The following is a 20391-nucleotide window of genomic DNA, read 5'->3' on the forward strand; positions in this document are numbered from 1 at the left end:
CAAAGAGTCCAAAACAAAACTGAAATTATAGCCATGGTACAGTACATCATAGGTAGGACTGCCATTTAAAATGATTCAGAAATCTTCCACGAGCCTAGTGGGAAACAAAGGAATATGACAATGCTGATTGCTAACATGATAAAAACTAATTCTAAAGTAAAAAAAAAATAAAAACAACAATAAAAAAGTAACTTTAATGAAAAAGTTAAATTAAAATGAAAGAAAAAAATCTTTCAGGCTAACATACTACTTTTTTATTCAAAGGTCTTTAACATAAACGTTCAATGATTTACAATTGTGATTTTACTTTCTTATGAAGAACAAAAAAATAACCACCCCGCCAAAGAGAATAATTACAGTAACATAAACATTCTTTTGTAGAAAAGAATAAAGGAATCAGTGGCACCAAGTATGAAATAAGGAACTCTATATATTGTTGTCTATATTTTACATATCATTCCTTGATCCAAACCACTCAAGCTTCAGTTAAAAAACTTCTGAAAGGTCTTTAGGTAAGATGCATCCCTTTTATAAAAACGTTCTGCTACTGTTTGATAAACATTATACAGGCTACATATGTGTCTCCCTGAAAGAGACACTTTTGGGACAAAGTATTTGAAATAATTTCAGTACATGGTATCCCAGTTCTCCTTCGATAATTTCTTTTTATAAACTGCCAAGATTAACATTTCTACTTGAAATGTTTTATTTTAATGAAAGACACCTACTGTATGTAGTTCAGTTCATCGAGTACTGTATATATCCTTGAGTATAACTGACTTTTAATGTTTTTACACTGATTTTTCAGTTTGCAGAGTGAAAAATGTGAGTTCAAGTAAAAACTCAATCTCATATCAAAATAAAAGTCAATACTGTAATCCACCTGCCAGCCCCAGATTATAAATCCAGACACTGATGTCATTTTCCGCTGAAAACAAACAAGATTATTCACATCAATTAAAGAGCTGCCATCAAGCAGAGAACCAGAACTTGTAGTGGTTGAGTTGGCAGGTTGAATGAGTGATGCTTTTTTCTGTCTTATTAGGTACACTCACCTGGAATGTAACACACACAGTACTCTGTAATAGTTGCCATTTGGACACTTTAGGAAAGGAAAACAAAATGTAAATAAACACAAAATTAAAATTAAATTGCACCATTCCTTTAGGAAGGGTGTGTGGACATCTGACATCAGAAATCTTAAAATATGTAAGTAAAACAGCACACAATGTTTCATCAGTATGTCTTCCCAAATTAAACACAGGTTTGTCTTCTTAATGGCAAAATTAAAAAAAATATATATATTTACATTCTCTGAGCACTATACAAAGTTTGTATTTTTCCATATTCAATATCTACAAGATATTTTGTACAAATCATTAAAAAAGTGTTCAGCATGCCGTGGAAGAGCTCTTTGTCACAGTATCCACTCTTCTGTCAAAGGAGTTCTGATACCAGCACCAGCGACGTCCATTTTAAACCATTAGTATACAACGTAATTCTTGCTGTGGAGGCATCATCCACAGTACAGATAAGGGCTTCTGTTCATCAGTTTCCATCCTGCTTATCGGTGGCTACTTTAGTCCTCTAATGCCCTTAAAAAGTGGATCACTTTCCATGAGATCAAGTCAACAACCATTCGACATGTCTACAAGAAAGGGCAAAATCCAATTAGCTTACATCCTATCTGTAACAGGTTATACAGTAAAAACACAACTTAGCCTTAAAATAAAACATTTCTGAGACCAATTTAGATAGATATGGCTTTCCCCTATAAAGCATGCATTTCAAAAGAGCCTGGGGTTAAGAAAAACATTATTTTAATCATTTGTCACCACGAGTGAATGTCAGATCTAAACTCGCTTTTCTAGTTCTGAGGAATAAAGTTTCGGAATTCATACTTCATCAGATATCTTAAAATAACCATAACGTGTACAAGATCCAAGACAGAGGGAATATGAATAAACATATCTTCATTTATTGTTAAAGTCACTGATACAAATATGATAAAAGTGCAGATATTAGCAATTGGCAGAACCAGCTATTCTATCTGATTTTCCATTCTAGCTTTCTCTGAACATGGCTAAACTTTGAAAGTACACACTTCTGCAGTAATTTAAGGTTCTATTGTGTGTAGTTTGCAGAGTGCTTTAGGTTTAAGAGGAACTAATGGCTTTTATTGGCCAATTAGCATCAGCGAAACCTGTAAATCCTAACATCACAGTATCTAACATGATGCAAACTTATTGTGACAAGACATTATTGGGAATAAGGGATTTTGTGCATTTAATATTTTAAACCTAACTGAAAACATCACATGTCTTTACAGTATACTTTGCTTCTATTTTCATCTCAATTAGGACAGATGAAAAGATAAAAATGATTTTTAACTGTAGGCACACTGGAGACTAGAAGCACAGCTGAGCCTAACTGTGTATACTGAGCCAAGTTCAACAGAAATGGATTGGTTCAGAGAAGGTCTTAAAAGGAAAAAAAACTATGAACTGCTGAACTTTGCAGATTCCTGCTGGCGATAGTAACATACTTTCCAAGACAGTCCTGACTTCGGTGGGAACATCTTCGCCATCGAGAATGTTGGACAGATGTGTCACAGTTGCGTTATTCTTCGCTCTCTTTCTCCATTCATCAAGCATGTTAAACTTCTGTATCGTCAGGTCTTCGTCTTTGGCTTGACTCTGATCAATATCCTTCTTCAACAGACTGAGATAAGAGATGCCCAGCTGCTTCCACTCTTTGCCCATACACTTGGCGATTACCATTAACTGCTGATCAGTTATAATTGAATTCTTAACATTCTTCGGGCCATCTACAACAAGAAAAACACACAATGACTAGTCTAAAGACACAGAGTGCAAACGAGAACAGCCAGGTGAATTTCTGGTCTGAAGGCAAAGTCAGACAATGTGACTAAGGTCATCTTTTTCAACCTTGGACAGAGAACACTACATGGGATTTAATTCAGGTGTTCTTAATGTGGAAAGATATGAACCAACCCAGCTCAGGGGGTGTCTTCAAGATCAATACAAGGAAGCAGAAATACAAGTGGGAAGTAACTTTAGGAGCATTCAGGATGATTGTGGAAGCCCAAGGCCAAATCCACTGAGAGCAGACACCATTGGATCCTGTAAGACAGCAGTGTGTCACCCTGGTCCTTCAGAGTTTATAGGCAGCTTTAAATATTAAAACTGAGCTTCAAAAACCTGATAACTGATCCAAATTAATCAGCTGATTGATCCAATAACCTCTTTCAGACCTTGGGGGGAGAGAAAAACAGAAGGCATTGTGGTTCTCTGGGACCAGATTTGTAGGCCCCTGCCTTAAACACACGGGCACATAGTTTTACATACTCTCTAATTGTGCCCTTTGATAGACAGCTACCTTTAAAATGAGAATTTTCATCTAAAAAAAACAATAACACAAATGTAACACAGCCCTAACAACACATTTTGATGTTCCTGATATCACAGTACCACACTACTTCTGCATTTTTGTACTCTGTTATACTGTCAGAGCATCTGCTTTTAGAAGAACAATATTATGAATAGGGTAGTGGCACCAACACTCAACACAACAAAGAGACCACAACAACAGACAGAAAAGGGAACAGAGCATGAAACAGGCTCCTTTCTACAATTTATGAGGTTGGGGGAATTTCAGCCAGGCCAGATATTATTAATCTGTATGAGATACGATCACTGGAAATAACATCCTTCTTATTACAATTTTCAAAATGAATGAATTACTATCAGGGAAATACTATTTATATATCACCTCTCAATCCTGGACATATTCTCCAAATGGTACAGGTACTGTATTGTATTGTATCATTTAAAGAACACACAATGGTGCTAACTGCCTAACAAAAAGATTTGAATTGGATAAATTGAGATAAGAAATATTACCTGAACTGTCTATCCACCTGCCTTTCTTGCTAGGGTTTTCTTCCTCAGACATACTGCTGCTTGATCTTCTTTTAGTACCTTTTAGGAATTGAAGCTGTTAGTTATACCGCGCATGTTTCTGTGTTTCCTTTTTAAATGCTATCAATCACTTTTAATCATTTAAAGAAGAAAATCTGCCTGGTCCTTCCTTAACTCTGAAGTCTGAAGATTACACCTCCCCTGCTAAGAGCCGATTTAAGACTCTCATTCGTGGTGTCTGATCTCTCCACCACAACGTTCTCTCCTGCCTCTCGCCTCTCTCTTCTCACTCTCCCTCGGCTGCAGGCCAGCTGGTCATGCTTCTTCTTCACTGTCCAATTTCCTGTACTCCACCCTCCCTCACTGCCACCGACCAGTGCCTCCTGCAGACTCACAAGTTGAACTCTACACATGTAAATCCTGCCATCTACTGTTCTGCCTACCCACAGAGCACTGCATCCTATTTTCTACTGCATGCAAGCTCCTGGGGCTATTATCGCCACATCATTCTTAACATTTCTGAAACAAGAAATGTTCACCAGAACTATTCATATAATACATGCATTTAGAAGATAAAAAGAAATACCATGCATCACTTTTTTAACATGCATTAAAATGCATTAAAAATCACCATTTGTCCTTCTCTTTGATGCTTCCTCGAAGTTGGCTGCTTCACAATCACCTGAAAATACAGAAAATACTTTATTTTCTAGTCTATTTTCTTGTCTATTAGAAATATTGCATTACAGTTACTCTTAAGTCTTAGTAATGTAAATCAGAAATGTTTTCATGAGTTCTGTATATTACAAGTGACTTCAGAGCTTTTGTAATAATATGTAGCAATCTACGTGACATTTAACACTTCGTTTTAGCACCAACTTTGAAGACAAGCACCGCGGTCAATGCAAATATTGCTTTAGTTTTAAAAGTTAGGCAACTTAAGGGAGAAGCCAAAGTGGATGGTGCTCAAGATAAAAATACATGCCATAAAACAAACTAAAGCAAAAGGAAAACACAGACTAAAGCTAAAAAAATTCAACTTTTGGGACAGTTAGTTCAAGATCTAGTCATCTTACAGCCACAGTTCATGAATTCACAAGTAGGTAAGGGACAATATACACACTAATTCTAAACTGCTGAACAATACTCACATTTCCTCTTTAGAGTCATATTCCAGAGCTGGTCTCTGTCTTACACCTTACAGATTACTCTAAAAAGCAGTACACTTTATGTGCAAGCTATAAGTGTTTTTAGTGCAAATGTGATTATTTTATTAAACCAAAAGGGAAGTTCTTCCCAGTGAACCGACAGAGCAGAAAATAACAATAAGTGCCAGAAGGAGTCAAGAAGGACAGGCGCTGCTCTTCACCCACTGAACCTCAGAACTGCAGCGGGTTTTAGTTCCACTTTTGCAGCAACATGCAATGTACGGGCTCAACGTACATTCTCGAAGCGTGGCAGTCCAAACAGTCTGATCCGAATCAGCCTCCATCAGTGACAGCTTGAACGGCGGAGACTGCTCGTAATAAACCTCAAAGTAACCTTTAAATTTGACAGCCGCTAACGTGAACTGAATGCCCTGGGAGGAACAAAAAAAACACATTTTTTTTTGAATTGCCATAGAAGCACACAAACCTGTACAATTGTTTTACTGCGCATAGGCAACACATTTTCAGAGGGAAACCACACCTTTGTGAACTCGATCAGACAGAACGACACTACTATGACTGTGAAATTTAGGACAAAAGAAATCCAAGGAACTATCATATAAAATAGTAAAAAAACACATAATTATATAAATAATAAATAAATAATTACTATAACACATAATATCGCTATATTTACTGAAAGAAAAACCCAACAGGGAATCACAGGTTCACAGAGTGATAACCATTTTCTTATTTCTAGGCTACAAGTAGAAATCGCACCTCTGGAGTAATGTCCGCCTCCGGTTCACTGATTAGCCTGTATTTCTTTTTTTCTTCCAGGAGCTTTAGACAAGTTGGTGGTTTTTCCATTTTGATGTACTTTTTCTTCGAATGCCTGACTTCTTTTTCTATATCCTGACAGAAATGTGAAAAAAACAGTGACATTAAATGAAATCAAAAGGGAAAGAACTTTCAACAGAATTTTGTTAAAAACCACAGTTGCACCGATGTATTTAGTATGAAAGGCTGTGGCAATTACCCGTCTCTTCTTGTACACTTGACCACAGGGACTCCATATGAAGCACTGAACAGTTTAATTAATTGTAATCCTCTTTAATACTAAGAATATGTTTGCTTTTTCAAACAGAATGAATGTGACATTTAAGAATCATTCCTACTTCCTCTTAGGTTTTGTGCTGAAACAAGTTTCAGCTTCGTACAATTTATGTAATGTAAATAAGGAAAAGTCCACTGCCACAGATGGAACATATTGAATTCCTCTACCCAGACATCAAACAAAATCTTTCAAACATATTGTTCTGATAGGAAGCCAGTACAAGACACAAAGTCAAGCCAACATACAGTATATGTTTCATAATGATATCTGAGGTGGTTACTTGATTTGGGGATAAATCATAAACTTTAATTCAAATAAAGGTAAATTTTGGACAGAGCACCTATGAACATGGAGTTCTAACCTTTTTATTTTCTTACCAAAATAAAAAAAAAAAACTAGAGCAGAAACTATGAATCCAGCCTAGTGCGTCACTGCCCTACTCTCGGTCTGCCAAACCACAGGGAGGAAAGCTTACTACAGAAGTTACCTTCGGCTCTTATTTAACACCGAAGGTTTCTTGTGGTACCCACACTTCTTTCACCATTATGGCAGGGACAACCAGAACTGACAAATGAAAATGAAAAAAAACCCACTGTCATCACATAAGTCACACGAGCTTCCTTCGTTAACCTTCCACACCGACTAGTGTGCCGAGCTCTGCTTGTGCCCCAGCAACTGAGAAAGGTGATCAGGTTGTGAACTGCAAGGTCATACAGCAGTTTACCTTGATGTCGGAGTGATTGTTGGTGGCTAAGTACACCCGGAATGACGACGAGGCATGGTGATCCACCACTTTATATACGAGAACCACTCCATGATGTTCAACAGGCTGTGATGTCTGAACTATGGGCCCAACGGGAGACAATGATGTCACATTCCATTTAATGTGGGAACCAGAGTGATCAGCTGAAGGCTCAATGATGGGGGAGTTGTTCTTCAGGTGCAGAAGGCCAAAAGTCATGCCATGTTCCTGGTCTGTCACAACACAAGACATTCGCATTCACCTTACGCACGTACTCATTTACGCTCTGCAAGGGCAACCTTCACATACATAACACTGTTACAAGGATCAGCTAGGAACAGCACAAACCTACAAAAGAATCATTTCCAGTTACATTATTTTACGGGTTCTCTGAAATCTCACAGCTGTATTGCGGATTTGTGAGTTTTTTGTGGTAGAAGGCCAAGCAGTATGTGATATACTGTAACAGTCTAAGAGAGGTAGAATAAGGTACATCTTTTTTTAAGTGATCTGACCGACCTTTAGGATACAGGATTGGGAAACATGGATTCATTCAGGTCCTCAATAAGGAGAAGCTTTAAAATAAGCAAAACTAACTTGTTATGACTATAAAAGATTAAGGACAAAGAGACTATCAAAATATTATATAATGGTTTCATTTTAAAACCATTTTGTCTTTCTTCATGGCTGATCAAGACCGAGAATTTACTGATCTGTGCCAGCTGTTACAGATAGTTTGTAATAAATCTTTCAAGGAGGCTGTGACTAATTACCAACAGTATCAATCCTCTGCAACTTACCAGCCAGACACAGGGAATGAGGAAAGTGTATTGCTTTAAGGATAGCTGGGTCACACTCCACATCAAAAATAGGCCCAGCAAATTTCCAAGAGTCTTTTAAATATTCTCCAAACTTGCTCCACGATAGGGTTGAATATTTAATATTAACTTTCCCCGAGACTTCGAACAGCAAACCAGTGACTGAACATTGGTAGGATCCTTCATCCTGCAGTATCATGCTGTAAAAAGCAACGAAAAATAAAGTTCAGTTCAAAGATAAGCCTTATTTTGAAAAACGGGAATATAAACTTCACTTACAGCAAACGACCCCTTGATAGTTTCCGTGGAGTTACACGCTCACTGCACTGGGTCTGTGAAAATAACAGGAAAATGATTCTAGCAACAACAGTTCTTCACACCTTGTTTTTTTGAGCTCTTAAACAAGTGATATAATGTTTAGCAAATATGGGATGTGTTGTAATAAATCTATTTACAGCATTCGTTTTGTACTGCTGTACAAAACAATTTAAACTATTCAACGTTTTATTCCTGGGAAGTATTAACCATTTTTTCTCCTGGTTGTGATTTATGTCAGCCATGTTAAAATGATGGTTAACAAACAGCACTGCATTACCTGCATAGCGTTACACCTCTTACACGACGGGGTGATGTAAACATCTGGAAAAAAAGTTTAATTAGAAAAACAATTTTCATCAAAGCTTGGCTTAGCTTGGATTCCAATCCAATCTAATTTGATTTTATTAGGAGTATACTGTTGAGAAGAAGGATCAAGTATTATAGATTTCCTTGAATTGTTCTTGCTTGATTTTCAGAATGCATTAATGTTTGTAGTAAATGAGATGGATGTTCAGATGTAGAAAAACCTCATTATCAACATAAAGTAAGTGACAAGTGAAGGTTTTAACCCTAATACAAATTTGATATTTTCATAGTTTAAACCAACAACTCTCACTAGGATGATAATGAATGCAAATAAATTCTCATTTGCATTTTCTCAAAAAGACCAGGCTTGAAAGCGATAAAAACAAGCAACATTTGCAGTTTCACAGACTTTTCATAACACGTAAAGCTGTGACAATGAAAGTCATTAATCTTGGCTTAGAAAAGCAGTGATAACGAAGATTATTAAATCAAGGTGAAAACTGGGAGAAATATACAAGGGGAATCAGGCAAGAGGTAAAGTTAGGTGGAGAAATTTAATTATGTTTCACTCAGCTTCAGAAATGATCTAGTATATATAATTATCTAGTATATATATAGTTATTATCTATTGATAACAACTGTAATTGTATTTTTATGACAATTCTGACAATATTCATAGAATAACTTCCACCACACTGACAGCAGTCTTGTTATCCTAATACATTAAGAAAATAGTACATGTTAAGTATTATCTATATCTTTAACAATGTTGAAATACATCTTTTAGATGTTTGGAATTTCACCAGGCTTTCTAACACTCTTGAATTTAGATTGGCAGTAAACACTTCAATCAAATTCTTTCACTTTAAACAGGAATGGAAAATAGAGAAGCAACATTTGAAAGCACTGACTTCCATTATCTTCTTTCTGGTGTTCTGGTATTCAATGAAATTAAGAGCCCATAAATCCAATGAAAGCACCTGATGAAGATAAAAATTAAAGATACCTCCAAAACTATGCCCATCCTTTTGCGATTCTCTCTCAGCACTGTTTTCTGCAAATGAATATCAATAACATCAGTTTAAATGCCTTTTCTGAGAACCATAAAACTGTAACTGTACTGTCACTGTAATCAGTCTTTTTGTAAAAAACATACTGTTCTCGACTTCAAATCATAAACATGGATGCAGTCCAATAGAAACCTGGTAAATCTGGGCATCTTGAAAAACAAATCCAATTATCTTCTCTGCATCATTTAACAACCTAACAACTTAATAGTTCTTACCATGATCTGAACCTCCTTCATCTGCATCTTCTTTTTCTTTTAAAAAGAAACAAAAACAACTGAAAGCTTCTGCAACTCACAATTACAAAACATTAAGCGTATGAGCTTAATATGAACACACCCAGTCAGATTTTGACCAGAAATTATAAAGCAGTTGGTAAATGGGTTGCAAGAAAAAAGGAAAGGTGCAGCGCGATCTGTAAATACAAAGCCCCCAAATTTATTTTGATTCCTAGGTTTTAGTTTAAACACCAAAACACCATGATCGTTCCAAAGATTGGAAATAGTTCATTGTTCCCTAAATGTTATGCACTTAAATGCTGATGCAATGACTACTGCGTAGGTGTACTAACGCATTAAAATTGAAAGAAATAAAACGCTACATATATTACTTTCGAGCAGGAGTACATTTCTTCAAAATTATTAAAATTATAACAATTGTCCTGCCATGATCCATCCATACGTGCAATTAGCATTTCATGACTTGGCCTTTTCCAAATGTATTCTGCCGAGGGTGATGTTCAAACATCGAAAAAGAAAAGGGCCAGATTCTGTGGTTCTGCAATGCGTCTGCCAGAAGCACATTGTTCTGCTCAGAGAGGTGGCAGGTGCTTTCATTTTCACAAGACTCTGCTGCCCTTCACTGTTTCCATACTCCACTAAGTGATTAATTACATGCTGGACAGATGAGCAGGGGAGCAACCTCTGCAAAATGAACTAAGACTCAAGGACTAATTAGACTTTCCAATCAAGGATTTCTTCAAAGGACAGATCAGTTTGTATATGTATAAACTATTTGGTTGCTAATTTTTATTTAAACAACAAACACAATGCAATTTATAGAATACAAATTTCAGATTAACCTATGTACCGTACATTTAAAGTTTGCTCACCATTTTGTAGTTCTGAACTGGAGAGAACTAAGTGAAATGATTAACTACAAAACTTTTTTTTTTCTTAAATCCAAAGGGGTCCATTTTACCTGCTTCATTATCATTCTCTTTTGAGCTTTGAGAAATGATAAAGAATTATCTGTATCATATGCTGCAAATCACAGCAGCTCTGGTCCCACTTTAAAATGCCAACAGATAAAAATATTTTATTATTTTAAGGTACAGTATGAAGAAAACAATTATACAGGCTTAACACATTAAATGTAGAAATAAAATTCTGTGAAGTACTTACCAGATTCGTCGTCCTCTGAGCTGTCTTCTGTTGATGTTTCTGCCAAAAACATGAACTTAAAAATGAAAAAGAAATCGCTACAGACAGGAGCAATTGCATTAAGCATAAAAGGAAAAACACAAAAAAATTATCCGTTCTAATGGTACTGAAAACACTCAGGAACCATTTGCATCTCAAAGATGCCAAAGGTTTGACTGGATCAGTGAGAATTCTATACATTTGTAGAAAAATGAATATAGGGTTGGATCTCAGGACGCCCCACGGAAAGATCAAAATACTGTTTCCATACACACAGTTACACAGATTACAATAACACAAAAATAGTAAGAGAAAAGTAAATAAAATGCAAAAGAGTACAAACCTGAGCTACTGGGTTCATTTTCAACTGCACTGCCTGTTTAAGAAAAATTGTGCAAATTTAATAATGAATAACATTAGAAGAAAAAAGGGAAATATAGCATTACATATAAGTTTAGAACTTCAACTTTTGAATAATGCAGGTGATGTAACCTGCTTTTAGCATGAAATTATTAAATATAAAGTTTATTATTATAAAGATAATTCAGCAACTGAAATTACAGGGGTAAAAGTGCTGGTGTTTGATGATACTCAATGAATGTCTTCGAGATTTATTGAAAACATTCACAGTTTAGTGCAACTTTACAAGGGACAATACGGACAAAAATGCTAGCTGAATTAGCATTATTTGCATAACTCTTAAGTAATATGAAATTAAGGACATCTGCAGAATTTGATGTTATTCAGACAAACCCCAATAAGTACTGCACTAAAGTCAGGCCCCAAGGACCTGATTTGGCTTTAACCTACTACACTTGATGCACTACAAGATGACCCATGTATTCTGGGATAGAATGTCCAGCTACAAATCAAAGGCTTCTACAGTGGCCAGGGATTGTCTATAAGTGTGACCCAGTGCAGACAGCTGCTGGGAGTTGGGGTTGACCTGATCTCGGAATGTTTCATGATTAACTGTTTCATTATTGTACTGTTTAGTATCCTTGCCTTTGAGGATAGTACAGGTTTTCAATAAACCCACGATTGCAGTTGCAGGTGTTATTATGTAAAAGAAAAAACACATGATAAATATGATTAACACAATGATTCATGAAGTTCTTGAATTGCTCCTTTTGTATTACATCTTTGTTAAAAAAAAAGATCCCAACCTGATCAGTAATTGTAAGTCAGTATATGGCTTTTTCTTGCAAAGGTTTGGAAAGTTTGGTGGCCTTTCATTTTAAAAAACAACTGCAAATTGAAAACAGGTTGCATGAACCATTTCAATCCAATTTTAAAATTAAGCACTGTTCAGAAACAGTTTCTGATAGGGCTGCAAATGACTTATTGATGGCCGCTGACTGCAGCCCTGTATTTATTTCTGTTTTGCTGGACCTCAGTGCTGATGTTGAAACTGTTGTTAGTGCAGTCCTGTTAGGGGCACTGCAGAGGGTCAAAGGTGTTGCAGCCATGGATCTTTCATCTTAATTCAATGAACAGCAACTGTTTAATGTAGACCCTGCTCTTCCTCAACAAAGTTGGTTACTTCTGTTAGTGCCCAGAAAATTGTTATGGGATATTTTCTGTTTAATATTTACATAGTAGCACTGGGTCAGATCCTTCTGAGGCATGATATTGGACTTCTTTTGTATTGCTATTTCATTTAATAAAAAAGCATATAGGCACCTTAATCGAGCAGTTTCTGCTCTATAAAGCTTTACAGATTATATCAGAACATGGATCCTCCAAAGATTCTTTTACCTGAGCTCTGATGAGACTGGAATTTTGTTGATGAGTTTTTTTCTTACTTTTTTGATGATTCAGCTCCATATCTGTTCTACTATAACAGGACAGTGGGCAGTACTGAAGTCAGTCCAACTACTCAAGGCACTGATTCTACTCTTATATTTGAGGTTCACTGCATAACATTGCCTGTATCTACCTGTGCCTTTCTCAGTCTAATGCAGAGAAGCTGATACATGCATGTATTTTCTTGGCTTGAATATTGACATGCCTTTATTGCTGGTGTAATTAAATAATCTATCACAATATGTCCAAATCTCTGTACCCTATATTTTATCTAAAACTTGTGACCATATTTCTCCTGTTTTAGCTTCCTTAAATACGTTTTCTGCAAAATAAGCAACTTATTTTTAAGGCCTTAAACAAATTAGCTCCTGATTACATAAGCCTCCAGCTAGTTCCTTAAATACCACCATGCTTTCTTCACTCTGTACAGTCGGGTCTAGTTCCTGTGCCCAAGACAGTGAGCTTTGGGAGATTATAAATTCTGCTTCGCTGCTCCTAGGCTATGGAATGTTCTTTCAACTCATGTTAGATCATGCATGACTGTCAGTACTTTATATAAAAGACATGTAATAACATATTTTTCACTCTTGATTTTCCTTCTGTCCAATGTATTTTTTAATTACATGTTGAAAGCGTTTCCATTTTCAAATCTACATTTTACTGTGGAGCACTTTGCCTTGTTCCAACATGAAAGGACTGTAAAAAAAAAAAGATTTTTATTACACATAATCTAAACGGTCTGTCCAAGAGCTCAGTGTTTTGTGTTGACCTTTCCATCCTTCCTTGCACATCCATCCATCCACAAATCTTAGTACTTGATTCCACATCACGCATCTGATCAAAAGAAATGAAATTCAAGAGCAAAGCTGCAGGTATTCTGACTTATAATACAGCACCACTTCCTCCTTCCCTGCTGAATAAAAAATACAAGTAACCACAGACTCTAAAAATACTACATAGGCAAAACATTTGGTCATAAATTTTAAATTCTCGTTGGAACTGGTGTTGTATTTTTGTTTTATACAATAGGGGAACGTACTACAAACAGAAACAACTGGCCTCTAACACTAAGAAACACTCAACGCTCAAATTCTAAATCAGCCACATATAGCACGTTAGGCCACACTTAAATTAAGTTTCTCTCACCGCCACTGTCAGCTCTGTTTCTACCATAAAGGGCGATTCCCAACATATGGGGATGAAAATGACATTATTGAGGCAACTTCTGAGTGGAAGAAAAAAGGAGAGCTGCCAGTAAAGAGGATTACAGAGCCGTGGGTACACTGTTCCCCGTGAGGAGATTATTTTTAAACTTCTCACTTATTGAGAACCCAAGTATCGTTCAAAGAAAACCGCTGGCCACAGCCCTGCCATGCTGATTTCATACTCTGCTTTCGAATGATTCCATAGTTACTCACTTTCTGTCAGTTCGCCCTGCTTTGCTTCTTTTATCTGGATGGGTTAACTGGAAATGTGTAAATCATTCATTCCAGGACTTTGGGTTTCACAAAGGGGGAGAGACAATGTTGCCGTTAACATCTCTAAAAAATTCACATACACAGTGAATTCTGAGAGACATTCGTGTTTTGAGGGATTTTTTTTTTTAAAACCTTTATATTCTCACCACGAAAACAACATCTTACAGCTGAAATGCTAAATACCCTGGAAAACCTCATTTCAGATTATATTAAATCTGACATTTTCTTATTTCATTCTACCAAACATTATAAGTCTCTTGTGCTTATCATATTTTCTGTATGTGTTTGTAAATACCCAATAATGTTTAATAATAAATGTACAAACCTTCTAATGCACAGGGGAATACATCAAATTAAAAATACTAGCTCCCCGCTACATAAGTATTAGACCATTCTATTCTCCTCAGCATTGTGAAACAGCGAGATCTAAGTTATATTTGTTTCCATGACTTATATGCTGGTATTAACTGATACACAGTAGAAGTCTGCTGTTCCTCAGGTTCAGAGTCGCCAGTAGCTCACCTACTGTGTATCTCTGAGGTTGCAGAAAACCGGATGATAGCTTAGGGCTTGTCCTCATGTATACTGTGCTTTAATCCAACAGAGTGAAAGGTTTAAGAGGATCAAAGGGGCTCTTGAGCCCTCACACGGCCAGAGTGTTCTTTCAGTTTTTTTTATTCATTCTACAACCACAACCACCGTGAACGCACTATTTTTCTCCTATTTCTCCCTAGTGGACCCTGGACTTTTTTGACTCTCATAAGGAACCTTTTTGCATGTGGGGTTCTCTCAGTTATCGGTGTTTTTAGTTTTAAACCCCCTTTCAAAAAAAAAAACCTGAAGAAGAGGCTGAATCTATTTTTCAAGTGAAAACACTCCGACTCGGCCACATTTGAAACAAGACTGGGGCGGCTTTTCACTTCCTGTCACAGCCTCCGAGCGCGTCGCCTCACCAGTCCCCCAGGCAACGCTGATCACGAATACCAGAGGTTCAACTCACCTTTCAGTTCCGCACTTTCACCACTTCCATTAACAAACATTCGCCATGTGCTCTTATTTTATCTAAATCAGTCCCAGTCAACATCCGGTTATCCAAATAAAAGTGTCTGATAACCAAAGCATACCACTTTTAACTCATCTATAGAAATTCACCTGAGCTCAGAGTTCATTTTTTGGGAGGGTTAAACTGAAATATGCTCTATTGAGTCCTTATACCCATTTCAGAGTACAGCCAGAAATGGATCACTAATTTTTTTTTTTAAATTACAAATAATCACAGATATTCCTGTCAAGGACCAGTAAACTATATATCTGAAGAATATTAGTGTTCATTGTTTCACAGCAACTACAGTATATACCTCCAAAATTCGGCTCTTGGAAGAGCCGAAAGGACTTCTCATGTTTATAACCTTTCTTGTGCTCTTACAACAGACATGAAAGAGAATCTTCACGTCTAGTTTCATCAGCAAAGCATCACATTGCTCACTCTCCAGCACACTCCACTAGGCATACACAAGCTCAAATTCCCATAGTCCGAGAGGATTAGTATAATAATGTTTAATGACCCATTACACTTTCGGAAATCTTGAGGTCTGTCTTACCATTCTGCTATAAGGTTTATCATAGCACTCGTCTTTGTGATCTCTCTTCTCCAATTGCACTGGCCCTCTCTGCATATGAATGTTTTTCTGATTTACGTTAACTTACAGACGTGTGAATGTGGAAACACCTCTCTGCCATCGTACTACTGCAGTTCTCCAGTCTGTCTGGGAATTTAAGATACAGTGCTTTTATCACACTGCACCTCTCAAAAGCAGCTACTGACTGGAACAATCTGCAGTGTGAGCTGAAACCCTCCGTAACTCTCGTAACTCTGGGCATTTTCAGTTGCATGATTAAATCTTTGCTGTCCAACACTAGCGCTCATCAACACTGCCATGTTCCTGTTATTTACATTTTATTGATTGTGCTTTTCTTTGTTTCACTGCTTTGTTTCCTGTGCAGCGGTGGTGAGAGTCTCTTGGCCAGGTCATCACTGTACATGTGATTTTTTTTTTCTTTGACTGACCCAGGTGGCTCAATAATGCATTCATTCTCATTATAATCACAAGCTAGCTTAGAATGGATTTAGGTTTACAGCTGCGGGTTTATTTTTACCATCAGTTAAATGAGAAGAGCACTGGATGAATGCGGTGAGCAATAATTAGTAGCATAATAATTAAAAACATTAAAGTTAATTAAAATAAACTTCCGATAAAGTTAATTACAGACAATTATGGCAAAGATATCTTTTTGCTATATCGGGATAAAGAGAACGACTGCTAATTATATTTTAACAGAGCTATGCAGCTAGAAAACAAATACGAGAAATGAAGAAGACTACTCATCTAGGAGGTCTCTATCTCTTTGTCTAAAGAATCCCAGGCCAACTGTTACCAACAGGTCATTTCTGGCAAAAGGACATCATGGTTCTCCAAAAGTTGTTCTGATGTACTTTGGTATTTTTTTTTATTTTTTTCCAAGCTGTGTGAATAAAGTAATCAGAGTTAGAACGTGTATGAGCAAAGCTAGTTCTTTAAATCCTCAATAACAATTCACGCCAAAACAAACTGTTTGCTACGCACTGACAACTTTCACATACAGTACACTTTATTTTCCATGTGACAGAATGCACGCTAAATTTCCTGATGTGGAAGACAGTCCTTTAATTCAACACTACACTGAGACACAAGCTTTTCATTATGATGCAATGTAATAAAATGTAGTGCATACGTACAGGTTTTGCAGACTGATGTAATTTTGCAGCAGGATCTGGAGTGTTACTGCTGGCTTACGTCACTAGTGGGCAGCATAAGGTACAGTACACTCCAGAGAAAAACAAAAATGGTTCCGCACTCCTCATGAAGACATGAGAGGATTCAGCTTCATTTGTCTGCAAGCTGATTTTCCTATAAATGGGTCGAGCACTCAATGGAAGTGGTCTAACCTGCTTTTAGAGGTAGACCAGGAAGCTCTGTGGTGAGTCAGTGTTAATAACAAAAAGGGATCAGTTTCGTGTTGAGACAAATAGAGGATGAGGGTAAGAATATGAATATAACCTGACTGCTGCTGTGTCCGGGGCGCTAGAATCGCAGGTTGAAGTAGCATCCTTGGCCAAACAGGATCTGCCTGTAAACCAGGCTAGAGTATCAGAACAAATGGAGTCCATTATGGACCAGGAAGGTGCAGCTTCCCTATATAAAACAGGGGTTTATGTGCATAGCTCCTCCCCAGCAGGCTGCCAGATTAGGAGCACCTGCCACAACTGAATTACACTAGACACAGATTCTGTGCCTGCTATGTAAAAAATAGTCCTCAAATGGCCGGAAAAGGGTTTTAATAAAATCAACATGAATAATGTCCACCAGAACAAATCTTACTGCTGAAAGCAAATATTTTTTAGAGTGAAGATATGCATCCTGGTCATGGAAATATGCTCCATAAGCAGTATTTATATAATATTTAATTGCACATAAGGACAAGTCCATTTTTATAAGTTGCCAGGTTGAAAAAGAACTGCATAATAAAAGCACCAGCAGCTATGCACACACTGCCATCTCCTGTACACACTGGGTAGTACACAACAAAGTACAGACTGCGGGTTAGAATGATGGAACTCTGTCATTTCTCACTCAGAAATACTGCAATAAATGGCAAACAGAAGGAGCTTGTGCCATTAAAAGGAAAATATAGACAGTTGCTCTAATCCTGGAAAACCATCGTGTCACTTCATGTTTTTCCAAAGAACAAAACAGAAAAATGTAAAGCGTGGTAATCTAATCTAGTTCAACCCCAGACATGTCCATACTGAGGTCGATTTCTTCCAGCTCCACTGTACAGTTCTCCAGCACATGAAGTTTCCACACATTCACGGAGACTTTAATTTTGCTATCTTAACGTTTCATGGTAGGCTGTAGACAGTCCTCTTACGAAAAGGTACTTTGTTTTCTCCTGTCTCATTCAAACAAACCCATCTGATTTTGCTAGTATTCCAGAAAAGGAATAAAACAAAAATATTTTTACAAAAAACTCTACACTTCCGTCTTTTTTCGAACAGTCAGATTTTGATTCCCTTCTACGATTTGTCCTCCTGCTTGTGTCGATAACTTAATCATTTTGACACATAAGTTACTATACACAAAAGGTGATTTTTTGCAAACTGCATTATTTTCTAATAGCTACCTTTAACCTGAATCTCTAAATGTGAAAACAGCCATTTACCTCCTACCAAGGACTCTAAATGAAGTTCACTGTTACCTTTCAAATTCATTTTTAAATGTACGTCAAAAAGTATTGGATTTTAGACAATGAAAAAAAATAAACAATTACTGCATACAGGAATGTACTACAATGTAGTAATCACTAGATGGTCTGGATTGCTAAAGTAATGCACTGGAAAAAAAATAGTGACATCTTATGGCCAACAGCAAACACTTACATCAGTAGAAGAAAAAATCTAATCATAACAGATCACAAATTGTAAACTCTTACCTTTTAGGTCTACAGGGGAAATATCTCCATCACTGAAAGAAAGAGGGAAAAATTATGCAGAAGATTACTTTGCTGTTCATACTTTAAGAATGCGAAATCCAGTATTGCACACAAGAAGGTTTAGTATTGTTTTAAATTGGGACAAGTATAAAATATTTTCTAAAAAGTCATCTTATTCCTAATATTTTTCCCACCCACAAATTACTTGAGACAAAATGAAGAATGTAGAGGAGTGTGAAATCGTTGCTTAGAAAAACATTTTGCTACATTTAGTTGCAGCTGTGTTTCGCCTGGAAACTGCTGGAAACTGCTGTACATTAGTTGGCTCAAAGGTTGTTGTTAGGGATATTATGTTCTTAAGTCTTTTGTGCTTACAGCGCATATCAAACAATGTACTTCTGTGCAAGTCAAAACAATATTTCTCTCAGTAGTTGCATTTTTTTGCAGTGAAAATCAAGATGTTTCTAGAGTCACCATTAAAAGGTGCTAAATACAGCATTTACAAATTCTGAAGATCTGTATTTTTTCCAAAACCAATTGTTAAACCGTATGACACTACAGTTTTACTTCCTGAAATTTACGTTTTTAGCACCATAATCCCTGATACTATTGTGTTGAGATGTGTTGGTACAGGTGTACAGACCGATTGGGCTACACAGTTCACTGAATTAGTTGTGAACTATAGTTCAATCTATTGTTAAAGTGTACAACCCTACACCAAGCTATGTGGTATGGCTTCTCACAACTAATTTATAGACATAAATCTCTCATTGTACCTACTGTACATGAAACTAAATGTACTCAGGATATGAATTAAAAAACTGCTTTGTATAGCATTTTACAATCTGATCAGTACAAGGCCATACTTGAGGACCACAATACAGCAGTATAATGGTTTAAATACAGGTATGCAGCTAATTACTATCTTGTGAAACTGCACATTGCCTTTGATTGGCATCACCCAAACAAAACTCCACTTGATAGAGGTAAATGTAATAAACCTGGGTTTCCATCTACATTGTTCTGCTTTTTTCAGCCCTTCTTTAACTAGGCCAAACACCAAAGCTTATGTCTGTTGATGTATCCAGACAACAGCAGCTGTGTGCATTCACCCCCCCCCCGTTTGCCTGTAACTCACTTCCTAAGAGAGCAGACATCCTGTTAATTCAATGGGGCTCTCTCACTAAATGACAGGATAACCAAAACAGTCAGGGCTTTGAAGTCAGGAACGGAAAATGTGAAAACACATTAAAATCGCCCCCTCACAACATAAACATCCACTTGCAATGAGGCAAAATCATTTTTGTTTAATAAAAAATAATAATTTTGCCCATCTCACCAGATGCATAATTTTATTTTTACCAGCTCTGCTCTTGAGAGCATGAAATGGAGGACCAGGTTAGATACGCTCTTCAAATAACACTAGGATATGGGCACAGTATGTGACTGATGCTGCTTACCTACCGTTAGCAGAATTACTAAACGTGCTCACTCAGTCCATCAGGATATTCTACCAATGGAACGTGAGAATACAGAAATCTACTTAAAAAACAAGCCTAAAGTGAATCTCCAAAGTCATGACTAGATACCTCCAGTAGTGGTTAAGAGCCTAAACACTTCTGTGCACAAAGTATATGATAACAAATTGAAACATTTTTAAAAAACTAAGGTGATAGACTTTGCAAAAAACAAAAAACAG

At 36.8% G+C, this 20391-nt stretch overlaps 1 protein-coding gene across 4 annotated transcripts in view; it reads right to left on the reverse strand.

Moving 5' to 3' along the window:
• Positions 1–231: 231 nt before the first annotated feature.
• LOC148836947 (NACHT, LRR and PYD domains-containing protein 1b allele 5) overlaps positions 232–20391 on the reverse strand; it is a 28054-nt gene continuing 7894 nt past the window's right edge. Inside the window, exons 2-16 of one of the 4 annotated variants that reach the window (XM_088914554.1) lie at positions 18693–18724; positions 11222–11254; positions 10861–10899; positions 9676–9711; positions 9397–9444; positions 8362–8405; positions 8046–8098; positions 7749–7966; positions 6931–7049; positions 5870–6004; positions 5385–5520; positions 4573–4623; positions 3924–4001; positions 2546–2827; positions 232–1648 (exon numbers count right to left, since the gene is read on the reverse strand). In XM_088914554.1, coding sequence (XP_088770680.1) covers positions 1629–1648; positions 2546–2827; positions 3924–4001; positions 4573–4623; positions 5385–5520; positions 5870–6004; positions 6931–7049; positions 7749–7966; positions 8046–8098; positions 8362–8405; positions 9397–9444; positions 9676–9711; positions 10861–10899; positions 11222–11254; positions 18693–18724 — 1324 coding nt within the window. In that variant the 3' untranslated portion in view covers positions 232–1628. Of the gene's footprint in view, positions 1649–2545; positions 2828–3923; positions 4002–4572; positions 4624–5384; positions 5521–5869; positions 6005–6930; positions 7182–7748; positions 7967–8045; positions 8099–8361; positions 8406–9396; positions 9445–9675; positions 9712–10860; positions 10900–11221; positions 11255–12636; positions 12701–18692; positions 18725–20391 lie in introns of those variants that run through there. The other 3 variants (XM_088914551.1, XM_088914555.1, XM_088914552.1) reach the window with 3 other exon arrangements.

Source organism: Atractosteus spatula, chromosome 4 (assembly GCF_055471065.1).
Source record: "Atractosteus spatula isolate fAtrSpa1 chromosome 4, fAtrSpa1.hap1, whole genome shotgun sequence".
NCBI lineage: Eukaryota > Metazoa > Chordata > Actinopteri > Semionotiformes > Lepisosteidae > Atractosteus > Atractosteus spatula.